Here is a 15,428-nt window from a genome sequence, read left to right as displayed (position 1 = left end):
TTTAAGTGATTAATATTGCTTTTGTTTTTTTTTGTTAAGGGTGGGTTTATTTCAACTCAATTATATTGTATCTTATTCTTGATTCCAACTTCTTTTATGCAAAAAAAACTGCAACATTGGTGATTTATTCTTGTATTTTTTATTTTTATTTTTTTTTAAAGAACCAGACCTTTATAAAGCCCAATATCTTAGTTTATAACCCTCTTAACTTAAATACTAATGTAATACAATTAGCCCATAAATATCAGTTTAAAAATTAATCAAGCAGAAAATTAAAGTAAACAAGAAAACCAATATTTAAGATCTGGATATTACAGAGTCAGACATGGGTGTGATGATTAGTGTAACAAATGTGTAAAATCTAATATTTTAACAATAATTTTGTAACAAATGTGTAGATTGTTTGTGGGACACACTCCATTTGTATTTTTCTGAACTAGACTGTTTATTTTCTAAGTCCATTCAAGGATGATTGTTGTAAAAAAATTAAACAATTTGAAAACCGTTTAACCATTTGATTAAATGGTCACAATTTAAGCGTTGACTGAAATCACTATGTTTATTTATTTATTTGATTAAAATTAAATGTTTTAATGATTTACAATTTATCTGATTTTTTTTGTAAAGGTGATCTTTGAATAAAGATTTATAAAATAGACGGCTCTGATTATTAAAATACATGCAAAATGGATCTCACAAGCTATACTTAATTATGGTTAAAATGTGAGATATAACTCATTTGAAGGGTTCTTTCTAGATGAATACACAAAATTCTTATGAGTATATTATGGGGGTGTATAGTCACCCAAAGAATGTGTCACACTATTCATACTAATTATATGAGGATCTAATATATGTATAATGTATAATTTTATACTATTTTTTCTTTAATAATAAAAAATGAATTAGTAAAAAAAAATGAAAATGAAAAAATTGACTTATACTATTGAAAATTATTTGTAAAGTATTTTGGAATGTTGGTGAAAACTGAATAGTTATGTTTCAACCTCTCCAAACATAAAATTCTGTCTTTCGCCTAGAGGTGTCAAACGGGCCGGCCCGGCCCGGCCCGGCCCGACCCGTTTAAGTTGAGTCCATCGTGCTTTCGTGCCGTGCTCGGGCCGGCCCATATAGTTAAGATCTAAGCCCAGCACGGCCCATGGCCCGCGGGCCATTCGTGCTCGTGCCGTGCCTTAAACGGGCCGGCCCACGGACCTATTTTTATTTTTATTTTTTATGGTGATAAAACTAATCTTATGATATTTTTTCTTATTTATAATTAAATATTAACATTATTTTTCATGAAAATTGAATATTTTTGTGAAAAGTTCTTTAAAAATAGAAAAAACAATGTTAAAATAGTCGTGCCTAATTCGGGCCCATTTCATGCCCGTGCTCGTGCCGTGCTTGGCCCGTGTCATGCTCGTGCCGTGCCGTGCCCGATGGGCTAAAAACTTCGGCCCAGCCCGGCCCATTTAATCGTGCCGTGCCGTGCCGTGCCTATTTAAATCGTGCCGTGTCGTGCTCGGGCCGGCCCGACCCGTTTGACACCTCTACTTTCGCCCTACTAACTAGATATGACCTCCCAAATTCTATTTGACATCAAGCTGTTCTTGATCTGAAGAAACTGACATATCAAGTTGAATTCATTTGGAGAGCACCAACACAATTCTGGGAGTCAGCTCAAATTGAATTAACGATTTAGCTAAAAAGCTCATCTTTGGACATATAACTGAAGGTGTAAGTAAGAGGAGAACATGAAATATTTGTAGTCTTTTAGAGCTTTAATTTATTTGCTAAGGTTGCAAATTTCACTTATTCATTTGAGGATATGATTTGCTGGTATTTCTCCTTTGTAAATAATATTTTTAGGAGATAAATGGAGACATTTAAGGATTATAGTTTTGAACTAAGAAACTTATGTTACAGGTGAATATATTGTTATTTCTTAGTTTCAGTTCAAATTGTACTTCATTTCAATATCTCAATTTTTTCATTGATTTTCAGAGTTTAGAGGTAAGCAAAAAACAAAACAAAAAATTCAGAGTTTTTTTTTTTTTAATTTATACAGGACAAGAGTTAAATTCTTGTTATGAATCCCTTTCATAATTTCGAAGTTGAACAATAGGTGAATGAATCAACATCAACCTCTTTCAGGACTTGTTTGACTAGAATAGTTTTTAATTCTATTTTCAAAGGTTGAAAATGCTTCATCTCAAAAGACCATACGGTTAACTATGAATTGAGTTTCACTTGCAACCTATGTCACTTATAATAGGACTCTACTATTGTCTCTAATAAGTAAAGATGACAATCATGACACAGAAAGGAAGGTCCAAAACTCAAGTGGATGTTTTATTCCAAGTCCATGAATTACATGTAGCAATGAAAAGAAAAAGTATATAGCTAGTGATGGAGATACATAGCCATGCCCTTTGTGGTGGGCTGCCTCCCCTATATTATTTGCTTGCTATAGGCACCCACCCACCTACCTCTCTCTCTCTCTCTCTCTCTCTCTCTCTCTCTCTCTCTCTCTCTCTCTCTCTCTCTCTCTCTCTCTCTCTCTCAAAATAGGATTGGGTAGAAAGAGTGATTGATGTAGAAAGTTTAGTGGGGGTGGCTCCTAATGGACTACCATCTTCGTTTTTGATAGCAAAGCCATCCATCACATACATGTCCTTGTGCCAAACCCATTATAAACCCCTCTTAGGATGGGCCTAGAGAAAAGCACCAAAGAACAGGTGCCAAGATATTGAAAATCCCACGATCATCAACAAGCTTGTGGTTGTGGGGTTGGAATTTTTATTTGCCATACCTTACCTTTTTCAAGTCTTCATATATTGATTGACCCATAAGCCTAGTCATAGCAACTGAAAATCTCATATCAACATCCCTTTTAATCCAACTCCTAAATGGATAGAAACAAACAGGCAGTGTAAAGAGGGCGTTTATGCTTGACCATTGACCACCCAAATGGAGATTGAACTAAAATTGTCCGAAGTCTTAAAAAATCAGTCTAACTAGGATGCCTGGGCTAAGCTAGCTAGTGAGTAGTGGGTACATGTAAAATCAAAATATATCTCTAGCAGCCAAACCCAAACCACCAAAAGATAAATCTCTCTCATTCAAAGTGCTTCACAGCTCTCTATCAATGCCAATACGTTACCTAGTGTTGAGAGCAAAGAAAAAGAGTGTGACGGCAGGTTTGTGTCATGATGAAGTTGTGCTGGTGGTCCAAGTCTACAAAGTGCTTCCCTTCCTTCAATATGAACCATCATCATCAATAACCCCCCTTTGTTTTCTCAACTGAAAAGATAGTGTCGTTGACAGGAAGGAGGGGAACCAGGTTTGGTATGAGTAAGATTGAGAAGGAAAAGGGTTTCATTTAAATTCAATCAATGGCTTAACCTCAATCAAATCATGTACATTGTCAAAAGGAAAGAAGATTTTGATTTCACCTTTCGTGTACAAAATTGAAAGACTTTGTCAACTAAGATATGAGAAATATACTAATACTAGATCTAGCACGTACCAATTGGTTACTAGTACGAAACTAATAACCGTTGACGTTGATCGATATATATAAGCCTTAAGAATATTCTCTTAGTAAAATAGTACGTCTAGCAACTTAATCAATAATCTAAATTTGGTATCTTATCTTGCTAAATTGTATGGCATGCAAAAGAATCCTTATGTATAATTGATCTTATAATAAGTTTCACTTCAATCAACGTTTTAGGGGATCATTCACGTTTCACACATTCAACCTTTTATGATTTATTTTTCAAAGATAGGCTAAAGATCTTTAGTGAAGTTTAGCTTTTCATAAATTACATTTCTTTTTGGTAATGAAAGTCTTTATACATATGTATGAAGAGAACATTACAGTTTTTTTATATGGAGGGGCATTCAAATTTGAGACATCCCTAACATTCGAAAACAAAATATCACTAAACTAACACAACTAGTTTAACAACTTTACATTTTATTGTATTTTATAAATATTTGTCGTTGTCGGTTTGGATGTGGGTACATGCATATATGATAATATGATATATCTAACTATCAGTCTATTTGTCTACACCAAAAGAACAAAATAAGATAATGTATTTTATACCTCTTTCGGGTCTTCCCCATAACTAGCTGATGGGGAGCAATACAAAATTGTCAAGTCAAACAATCAAATTGTTATTAAATGAATTGAAAATTAAATTGGGATGGGATGGTGACCAAGCCAAAATCTGGTTCTGCTTGAATAATTCGATGACGTAATTGCTAAGTCAGCTGCCACATAACCGTAAAAGTTGGGGCTGCATTCACGCTCACCCTTTATCTCTCTTTTTTTTTTTTTTAGGCCAAACCCTTTATCTCATTTAAATTGCTTAATAATTTGATAAAGAGAGACCCTTAAAGTAAACAACTGTGTGGACTCAAAATGACACGCTCAACATCAAACAATATATATAGATCTTATTTGCCCATCAACCAACTCTATGTCTCTTTATTTGTATTTGTATTGCATGTTCTTTTTTCTTACCTGTTATTATTACTATTTTAGTTTCTTTTTTCTTTTGGCCGTGATACTATTTTTATTTTCATAGATATGTCTCGACAATACTTATATTTTCATACTGTAAATTTGTAAAGTTAATTACACTTATATCCTCTGAGGTTTATCGTCTTTTCACATACACTTCTTAGAGTTTCAATAATTACACATACACCCCTTAAGGTTTCAAAACTGTTGCATATAACCCCCTATAGTGAGACGAAAAATGATGAGAAATTATGCAAAAAGGCATACTAAGGAGTGAAATGACCTAATAAGATTACTCAAGGTATAAGGTCCAACCTCAATACAAATATTTTCTTTTTTGTTTCTTTATTTTTTTCTCTTTTAGGGGGTTATATGCAACAGTTTTGAAATCTCATGGGGTGTAAGTGTAATTAACTCTAAATTTGCATCATTAATTGTTGATTTTTTTTTTAAGGAAGAGGGGGCATTCAAATTTAAAACTTCTTTAAACATTAATATTGTGAAAATAAATATTCAATAGATAAATAACTAGTTGAAAAAATAAATTAATTAAAAATTCATTTTACAACCTTTAATAATAAATAAACTCATTTAAAAAGTTATAATGATAAATAAGTTCACTTTATACAAATAAAGTCAACGTTATATTTATTTTCGTGTTTTTTTTGCCGAATGCTCAATTTATTAAAGTGCACCGAGCTTTTGCAAATAAACCAATCGATCATGGACTTTTTTGTTTTGAACTTTAAAAAAAAATCCCAAAAAATTATACATGTAACTATGTGAGTATGAAACGGTTTTTCTTCTTTATTTAGTCGTTTTTTTGGATAATTTCTTGACCCCACACGCTTACAATTCAATGCCTCGTGTCACGCACGTCTAGGAACCAACTTTACATGCACTCACGTAACTCACTAACACCGTTAATTAAGAAGAACTCAAATCACCGAATAGCCGCATACTTTGATAAACTCTTTAAACAAATCGTGACCGTCCGATCCATTCAAAGAAACAGAGACGGCGCCTCATTAAATCAAAAGGGCAAGCGCCTGTGCGAGGCTAGTGGGGACCACAAAATCTGCTAGCTGTCTTGCCAAGTCATCTAATCCCGTGTGCCGTCGATTGGTCTACGTGGGAACCCTCTCTGAGCCGTCGATCTTTTTACTTTTTTCTCCGTTCGTTGAGCCGTTAGATCACCGCTTTAGACTTTGACAGCATTACTGGGGTCTAATCGTACTCGCTCCTCGAGTAGATAAAATGTGAACTCGCTATGGGTTGGACAACACGTGGAGACCATACGATTAAGCACCGCTAAAACCACTCATTCCCACTTGCCGGTCACGTGCGTGGAGGATTCTGGCGCCGCGTGCTGGAGTGAAGTGCTCCAGATGAATAAAAAGGTGGGACAGAGTGTCTAGAAGAAGGCATCAAAACCCAAAAGAGGGAACAGATGCTGCAGTGCTGCTCTCTCTCTCTCTCTCTCTCTCTCTCTCTCTCTCTCTCTCTCTCTCTCTCTGCTCCTTTAGAAATGGAATTTGTACATGCCCAATGCACAATAAATTTCCTAGTTAAGAACTTAAGAGAAAGGGATGGAATATGGATGGGTGGAATTAATGGGTGTGCACTAGAAAAAGGATGACAATATTGAAAAATTGATTATCAAAGTTTAATTGCATGTTGTAATCTTTTACTTAATTTAAATATGTTCTTTTATGTATATTTGGGTTGAGACCAAGGCTTTATGAGAAATGACAACCAACAATGTCTAGTTGTGAAGTTTGTTATACAATCAGTGTATGTAATTTACTTTAAAAGATAAGCAATGTGTTACTATACCATTTATATCTATATTTGAGCATTTCTAAATGGGGACGTGTATGCGTAGCCTGCCTTGGAGAGATTTTGATGCATGTATCCATGCATGTTAGTTAAAAACTTAAAGTATCAAACCTAAAGTTAGTAATATAGAGGAATATATGTTAGCTACTTTTTCCTTCTACCTTTTCTCTTTTATTATTTATTCTGTAATGTATCTCGTGATTGGAACTGTTCATTTTTTATATTACTATTTAAAAATTAGTTTCACAAAAAAATTAATTAAATTGAAAATTGTTTAGTCTATAACTGCAAATAAATATACGACAAATCCAATTATTACCAAATTGTTTATTTATTTGATAAAAATTAAATAGCTAAACAATTTTGTGTTTGTTTGCAAAGATGATCTTTAAAGGGTGATATAGAAAATGAATAATTTTGATCATGTAATTAAATTGCGTAATGGGCATGAAAAGAGAGAATGTAGAAAAGAGAAAGCTACCTAACATTCATTGTAAAGCAATACCACATATGAGGATAGGTAAAGTAGGCAACCACCTTGTACCCCTTAATGTTAAGGCCCAATAATTTTATAAATACCGTATATATTTATATACTATGTTAAACCTAAATAATGTACATAAAGGGTCGATGACCCCATTTTTATGGTTAGCCTTGGACTCTATAATTTGAGAGTGGCCCTTGATACCATGGCATACGCTTCCACTAATTATCAAAATCATTTGGTTTTTATGAATCTCTAAATAGATTATCCATGCAAAAATTTAATTAAATCTAACATTATTTTTTATAAGTTAACAAATACAATATTTTTGATAAAATATAGATATATATATATAATAGTGGGGATAATCAGGGCCGGCCCAGGGGCAAAATTTAAATTGGACCTTTAATAAAATATTTTGCAAAATAATTCACAATTGACTAGAAATCAATTATGAAATTTTCAATCACATCAAGAAATCAATTAGGAAATTTTTGGTTGAACGTCAAAAAAATAATTTATACGAATATAAGAGAAAAATTAAAAGGGAAAACCACACACTCAAACATTAATTCTTCTTGCCTTAATGGTACCTCTCTAATTTCTTTCAAATTGAAAGAGCTTGTGGAGAACAAAAAAAAAAAAAACCAGTTTTCCACAAGACTATATGGAGAGGCAGAGATTCGTCTTTGCCAATTCAAAGCAAACTTGCTCATTGAATCCAACTTTCTAGAAAAAAAGACATGTACTTTGATGAAAAAAAAGAGAGGTATAAACCTAGGGGCGAAAAGGACCCACTGCCATGCAGATGAGGATGTTGGCTTGCTTCTCTTGTGATTTACATGAGAAGCCAAAGAAAAAATGAAGCAAGTTGGCCAAACACAAATTAAGGAAATAAAAAGGTGGCTTTAAACTAATAATCAAGGAAAAATAGGTTGCAAAATCCAAACTTTATATCTTAGAATGACCTAGTTTTTTTTTTTTTTTTGTACAAAGGGGGGCCTAAGCCTAAAGAAAGAAATTAGATAACTACAGCTCTGACACAATAAGTAGAAGGGCCTAATTACAACAAAGATATTATAAATAAACCCAACAATTATTTTTTTAATATATATATTAATATATACATAATATAAAAATTTGTGGGCCCCCTTGAAGGTGGGCCTTAGGAGGTCGCACTCGGTGCCCCCCTTCAAGGCCGGCACTAGGGATAATCCTTGAAGGGAGTTCTCAAAAATGGGTAGTTTGGAGTATATGACTATATTGTGGAATGAGTCTAAAAGCATGGTATGTGTGATATTATATATTGTGTCAACTGTTTTAGGCCTTTTGGGATCCTCTATGAGTTGGTCTTGATATTTAAGATTGACCATGAATGTATCACATGCATAAACATTAGGGGTATTCATTGATTTGTAGGTTTGAAATCCAATCGATTTTGACTTACAATTAGCATCCAACTAACGCTAATTGGATTGCATGAAAATTGGATGATTTAGTTTTTAGGCAAAATAAAAAAAATAAAAACATACAAAATTGTCATCAAATAAAAACCAATCACAATTCTTAATAGCAATAAGATTGAGTAATTTAGCTAACATAATCGTCCAAGCTTTAGATTGTTTAGTCAAAATTATCGAAATCAATCAAATTAAATTAGATTGATAAAATTAAGAAGAGATTGAATTAAATTTGAAACCCCTATAAAAATAAATCAATTATAGGCAAGACGCAAATTAGGGTGTGCATGATTCTTACCTACCCACTAAAATCTCGCAATGGCAGAGCATATCAAGCGTTTTGACAGGAGCGCCCAAATTAACTGGCTTCTACTTTTCCATTCCATTTATTAATAAAATATTAATTCACTCTCTCTTTCTCTTTTTGTCGGCATAACACTATAACTCGCGAGCTCCACTCCCTAGACACCGTGTGCAACTTTTTCTGATCAAAACCCCCTTGACATTTTCATTAGTCAACCCCAAAACCGAAAACCAGTTTTCATTTTCCATTTTCATTTTCAATTTTTTTTTCTCAAAAAAGCAAAGCAATGCATAGAGATGCCAACCTCTCTCCTCTTTCTCTCACTAGAGGAAAACCACTTGTTTTTTTCCCTTTGGACTTTTTTTAAATTAAAAAAAAAAACAATTGAAAACCCACACTCTCTCTCTCTATATATACATTGTTTTATATAATTCCTTCCCCCTACTCATTACACCCTTATCATCTCTCTCTCTCTGTCTCTACAAATAAAAAGTCAGCGCCCTCTTTTGTCTCTCTCTCTCTCTCTCTCTCGTCTTCAAACAGTGATAGCGAGCAGACACAAGGTACAGATTCACAAACCTTGTCTCTCAATATGGAGGATGATTGGGATCTGCAGGCGGTGGTCAGAGGCTGCTCCACCGCCACCGCCACCACCACAAGCACCAACACCACATCAACCACCAACACCACCACCAACAACAACACATGTTTCATGCCATCAGATTTTCATTCAAGCCCTTCCTTTTCTTCATTTTGCAGCAGCAGTCCTCCTCAACAGGGTGCAGTAGTAGACCAAGTTCTACTTTTCTCTCCTCCACCAGATCCCATTAAACCAAGAAATGCCATAGAGGAATTGCATGACCTTTACAAGCCCTTCTTCCCTAAATCTCAGCCTCCTCAGCCTCATCCTCTCTCCTCAGTACAAATCACACCACCAATCTCCTCTTTCTCTTCTCTCACTCCTTCAAAAGATCAAGCACAGCCCAAACACCAACAGTCCAAGCAATCATCTCATGCTGGTTCATTGAGTACTACTACCCCACGATCCAAAAAAAGGTAAAAACATTTCTCTTCGATTTTGTTTACAACTGGGAAAATCAAAAGACTGAATTTTGGGAAATACCCATCTCGTAAATTTTGCTATTTTGTCCATAATTTTAGTCATTTATGCTTTACTTCCCCATTTCAGAAAGAACCAACTTAAGAAAGTTTGCCAAGTACCAGCTGAGAGTCTCTCTTCGGACATATGGGCATGGCGTAAATATGGGCAAAAACCCATCAAGGGCTCCCCATATCCTAGGTGGGTTTTTATTTAATTTCTCATAATTCATGTAAAAAAATATTTATTAAAATTTATTAAAATTCATAGAGTTTAATATAATGGGTTTGTGTTGTTTTTGAACCACAGGGGTTATTATAGATGTAGCAGTTCAAAGGGTTGTTTGGCCCGAAAACAAGTAGAGCGGAACAGATCCGACCCGGAAATGTTCATAGTCACCTACACGGCCGAGCACAACCACCCGGCACCAACTCACCGGAACTCGCTCGCCGGCTCCACGCGCCAAAAGTCCTTCTCACCCCAACCGGCCGTCACCGCCGGCGACCCCACCAAACCCACGACATCCAAGCCCTGCTCTCCGGCGACCTCGACATCGGTGGACGAAGAGCAGCTGCTTGTTGTATCTCAAGGTACAACCACGGAAAGCAAGGAGGACAAGGCGAGTCCCATGGTGGACGACGAGGAAGAAGAGTTCTTTGGACTGTGCGATACCGTCGTCAGCGACGATTTCTTTGTGGGTTTGGACGGGCTCGCCGGAGACTACTTTTCCGATCACTCTCCGGCGAGCTTTGGGCTACCTTGGATTGCTAAAAATGCTGCTGCGGCCGCCGGCAGTATCTGATTCGCCGAGAAAAGTCGGCCCTTTTGTCGAAAAAAAGAAACAATTTTTTTTTTGTTGGGTTTAGGGAGAGAGTTATGGGTGTAACTATGGGTGGAATCTTGATTAACAGTGTTTAATTATGAGGTTAGTAGGGGCAAAAAGGCTTGTAGTTATAGAGTAGTATATTAAATCTTTTCCATTTATTGATTTATTTTTGGTTTGAGACTTTGAGTAAAGTTAATGCTAGTGATATACTATTAAAAAGAATAGTGGTAATTTGTTTGGATTCAAATTTTCCATGTTGATTTATCTTTTTTTTTTTGTCTAAATTGATCCTAGATATAAGACATGTACAAAAAGACATATAATCAAAATTTGTTAATATTATTTGATAATGAAATTTAAATAAATAATAATTTAAATACTTGATTTAAATAAGAGTCAAAGTTGAATTTGCAAAAAATTCAGATTCTCTGTTTCTCAGTTATGTTTTAAATTGTGAATAGAAAATTTATGTTGGGTGACATTTTAATCTTTGATTTACCATTTCTACTATGGTTTGTGCTTGTGCCCACTCTAAAGTTAAATCTCTTTTTATTAAATGCAAATGGCTTCTTACTTTGTGTCATGGTTCGCTTCGTCCAAAGGCCAGTTTGGTGGTTTTTGCTCCGCTTGCATAGTTTTGAACTTTTGATGGCTCGATTACTATCGAAATGCCATGGAGTTCATATACAATTGGAGCTACCTTAATGAACTATCAACATCATCCACAACTTGAGCAAAAAAACATCAATAACAAATAAATGTCATTGGCTAGTTGGGACTTGGTGACATAAGAGTGCGAGGTTGGGGCTTGAAGGTGATCATTTTCAACATGAAATTAAATCAAGTATTAGTTCTTAACACAAATCCTTTAAATGATAATTTTTTATTGACAAACCTATTTAACTAAGTCCAAAAAAAAAACTATTTAACTGGTATTTTATATATTAAATGTCATCCTATGATCTAATTTGTATGCATCCTAGTAGAATTATAAGATTCTTTCTCTTGGTTCTGTTAGCATCTAGATTTTTTTATATTTTAATTATGAGTGTAGGAGTCATGTTTTTTATTCTTGAGATCTAATTTGAGCATGGCACGATTAATGAACAGGTCAGATTAAAATTGATACGATCCGACCCAAATACTATAATAGCCATGAGTTGTGGAGGGATTGAAAGAGTTGAATGGTTTGAATCGGCTAAAGATGAGCTCTGAAAAGTAGAATTCTACATTAAGCCAAAATGTTGCAACCACTCATTTGAAATGGCTTCTTTAGTCAATTGCGTTTGGACAGGAATGCATGATAAAGAGTTAACTACTGAGATTTGTATTGTAATCAGTGTTCAAACGTCAACATGGACTTGGATTCAGCCAAATCACTTCCCTATCAAGTGTCAACGCTGCTTTTCAATAATTACACCCATGTTACACAAAAAGATGTGATAATATGCACAAAGGAATCTGCCTCCTTTACCATGTTGCTACTGGTAACTAGTCATAGAAAGTAAAAAATTAGGTAGGATATGATCATATGGGGTTATGAATCTGAGTCTCACTTGAGATTTTAAAAAGTATATTTTACAAAAAAATTATTAGAATTACTAGCAATGCAACCACCAAAAGTGGATTCATATACTAGCAATGATCACAAGATATAAACACAGTCACTGCAATGTTAACCTTCAAGTATAGCTTAGAACACTGTTGCACGATCCTCTCTTATTGTCAGAAGCCTGAATTGAGCATAACTTAGCAATATGTATATGGATTACATTGCAATTACCTCCTTATTTGGCTAACGATGGCTTGAATCCAGCAAGGACATGAAAAATGCTGCAGTAACAGAGACTCAGGTGAGCACAACCCATGTGAACCGAGGGGTCTCCAACTACATACTCGTAAGAATCTATCAAGATTGAACCCAGAATACAACTACATTGGAACCAATTATGCTTTCTCCCAAGCATAGGAAACTCACAATGCTGACTACTATCTATATCCAATAATCCCATCCTTCTGTGAGTGCAACTACTCTATGCAGTAGAAGCAGCAACCTCATATCCTTGCACAAATTTTCTCAACTTATCTGTTTCGCCAACAGCAGAAAGCCATTCCGCAAGAATCTCCATGGTTATATAATCAGGATTACAAGCGTGTTCAACCATTTGATCCATAAATTCAAATGCTTTCTCCAATAAATTGTTCTCCCTAAGGCCTTTGAACATGGCATTGTATGTCGCGGTATTAGGTCTCACCCCCTTATCTTTCATACCATCTATCAAAGAAAGAGCGAGTTCCACTTCATTCTTCTTGCACAGAGAATCTATTAAAATATTGTATATTACAGTGTTGGGAGGAATCTTTATTTTAGTACCCATGTCTCTGAAGATTTTCATGGCTTTGTCAGTGTCGCCATTCAAGCAATATCCATGAATCAATGTTCCAAAAGTGACAACAGTGGGAACAAGACCCTCATCTATCATCTTGCTCAGTACATTACCAGCGGTTATGAGGTCCCTAGCTTTGCAGAAATAGCAAATCAACGTGTTGTATGAAATGGTATCAGGCTTTACTTTAGCCTCCTCCATTTCCTCGATCATTTCATGAACCCTCTCAACTTTATTCTTCTTGCAGTACCCATCAATCAAAACATTGTAGCAAATGAGATCCAGGGTGAACCCGGCCTCCTTCAACTTAGATACAACAAAGCTGGCATCGTCCATCCTTCCAGCTTGGCTTAAACCAGAGATCAAGCAGTAGTAAACCATTGCATCTGTGGAGCATCCAGCTCTCCACATTTGGTCAAACAATTTCATTGCCATGTTAATATTGTTTACACTACAAAAGGCAGTCATTAAGGTTGTGTAAGTAACAGCATTGCCTTCCAGACCATCCCTCTGCATTTCATTAAAAATTTCAAATGCACTGTTGATTCTCCCATGCTTGCACAAACCATCAACCAAGGTATTAAGAGTAATCACACTTGGTGGTATGCCTTCCTCCTTCATTTGATCAAAGAGCTCCCGACCCCTCTCAATGTCCCCAACTTTGTTGAAACCATCAATCAAACAATTGTAGGTAACAGTATTAGGTGCACAGCCATTTTGCAATCTCATCCTTTCCATCAGACGTAGTCCTTCTTCTTGCCTCCCCACTTTACAAAGTCCATCGATCAGAGTGTTATAAATGATCACATCAGGTTTAACCGAAACCCCATCACTCTTCTCTCCTCCTCCACTCATCTTTTCCAATATCTCCAAGGCCTGATCCACCCTCCAAGACTTGCATAAATGATTAATAACAATACCAAAAGTTACAACATCGGGGTGAATGTTCATTTCTTTCATCTTTTCCATAAGCTCATTCATCCTCTTGAAATCATTACCTCTTCCCAAACCTGTCAAAAGTGCATTGCAAGTAGCAGCTTCTACAGCACCACCCAACCTCATGACATCATGTAAAACATCCCAAGCGCAACTAGTCTTCCGTTTCCTACACAACGAAAAGACCAACTTCGTAAGATTCATACAATTAGGAAACACACCATGCTCACCAAATTTCAACACCAAACCCGCAATCTCCTCCTCATCAACCCTCCTTCCCGGCCGTTCTCTCTTCAATAAAGAGGCAAATACAATATCAGCCGTCACGTCCTCAACCCGGAACTCCGATTTTGGATCAAACATTTCGTCGAGCACTTTCAGCGCGTCATCAACACGACCCGATTTCAACAACACATCAATCACCACATTGCGAAGATGGGTGTTTTTCAAAACCAGGTCCAGTTCACTAAACACAACGAGCGCCTCATCCACCATACCAGACATACCCAGTGACCGGACGAGCAGAGCAGCAGAGCTGATATTAAGCGGGACGTTCCGCTCTCTCGCCATCCCATATAAGCTATAAAGCTTGTTTACCGATGTGGGTTCTCGTTTAGTGAGCTCGAGAACGACCTGGAATGTGGAGGAGAGCAAAGCCGGCGAGCCTGGTGGGGTTGTTGCCCCCACATTGTCTGAAACATAGTCGAAAAACTTGAGGGCTTTGGAGGAAGCGCCGAGCCGGCGAGTGATGCGGAAGAGAGAGCGAGGCGAAGGAGGAGAGGTGGAGTCGGAGAAGAGGAGGTGGCGGAGTTGATCGAAGTTCCAGTCGTTTTCATTGGGTTGGAGGAGTTGGACAACTTGGGTTATTAGGGAGTCTTCGTCTTGGGGTTGGTGGTTGGGGTTGGGGTCGGGATCGGTGGAGAAGTTGCGGCTGAGGAGGAAGATGGCGGATTCGGATTTGGGTGCTTGGGGTTTAAGAAGGTGAAGGAGGGGTTTTGAGTGCTTTGATGTCGAGACTGAAAGGCTCTTCATTTTTGTTTTGGAAGAGGTCTTGAACGAAAGGGGTTTGGACTTGGGAGGAAGTGGTTTTGTACCTTTTTTTTGTTTCTTGCTCGACCAGAAAATAAAAAAAAAAGTTGTTTATTTTGTGTTCTTTAATTAATAACTGCATTAAGGCATGTTAATTTAGTATTTATTGGTAATCGAAATGAAAATAATGGGAGTGATTTTTATTTTTATGTTTACTTATATAGTTATATTTGAAAATCATTATCATTTTGATTTCTTTGTTTATTTACACATATTAGAATAAAAAAAACTATGAAATACACATGAAATAAGGAATTAAATTCCATAAGAGGGTCTGAATTAGATAAGAAGAAATGAGAATATAATTTTTCATGTCAAAACTATCCTCACTCATTTTACAAAAATATAAAATTTCCCTAGGGCTCACCAAATAGCCCAAGGCCCGAAGCCCACCCGAAGCCCGCCCGGCCCATTGGGCCCGAAGCCCGATTTGGTCCGACATTTGGGCCGGCCCGGCCCGGCCCGAA

General features: G+C 36.3%; 2 protein-coding genes across 2 annotated transcripts; one reads left to right on the top strand and one right to left on the bottom strand.

Moving 5' to 3' along the window:
* The first annotated feature begins 9,090 nt into the window (after positions 1-9,090).
* WRKY22 (WRKY family transcription factor) lies at positions 9,091-10,763 on the top strand. Its single transcript, XM_086235745.1, has 3 exons — positions 9,091-9,680; positions 9,814-9,924; positions 10,033-10,763. The coding sequence occupies exons 1-3, from the start codon at positions 9,217-9,219 to the stop codon at positions 10,523-10,525; spliced, it is 1,068 nt and encodes a 355-aa protein (XP_086091871.1). The 5' UTR covers positions 9,091-9,216; the 3' UTR covers positions 10,526-10,763.
* Positions 10,764-11,995: 1,232 nt separating this feature from the next.
* On the bottom strand, positions 11,996-14,910 carry LOC147290537 (Pentatricopeptide repeat (PPR) superfamily protein). The gene has a single exon (XM_086237483.1). The coding sequence runs from the start codon at positions 14,902-14,904 to the stop codon at positions 12,583-12,585; it is 2,322 nt and encodes a 773-aa protein (XP_086093609.1). The 5' UTR covers positions 14,905-14,910; the 3' UTR covers positions 11,996-12,582.
* Positions 14,911-15,428: the final 518 nt, after the last annotated feature.

Source organism: Dryas octopetala, chromosome 3 (genome assembly GCF_963921425.1).
Source record: "Dryas octopetala chromosome 3, drDryOcto1.1, whole genome shotgun sequence".
Lineage (NCBI taxonomy): Eukaryota > Viridiplantae > Streptophyta > Magnoliopsida > Rosales > Rosaceae > Dryas > Dryas octopetala.
Note: the sequence above shows the minus strand (reverse complement) of the source record. Positions and strands in the feature narration are given on the sequence as shown.

Bases quoted from the DNA above. Each gene is read 5' to 3' on its own strand.
- WRKY22 (XM_086235745.1), top strand. From the start codon at position 9,217: ATGGAGGATGATTGGGATCTGCAGGCGGTGGTCAGAGGCTGCTCCACC. The intron at 9,681-9,813 runs GTAAAAACATTT...TCCCCATTTCAG, and splicing joins ACCCCACGATCCAAAAAAAG to AAAGAACCAACTTAAGAAAG. The intron at 9,925-10,032 runs GTGGGTTTTTAT...TTTGAACCACAG, and splicing joins AAGGGCTCCCCATATCCTAG to GGGTTATTATAGATGTAGCA.
- LOC147290537 (XM_086237483.1), bottom strand. From the start codon at position 14,904: ATGAAGAGCCTTTCAGTCTCGACATCAAAGCACTCAAAACCCCTCCTT.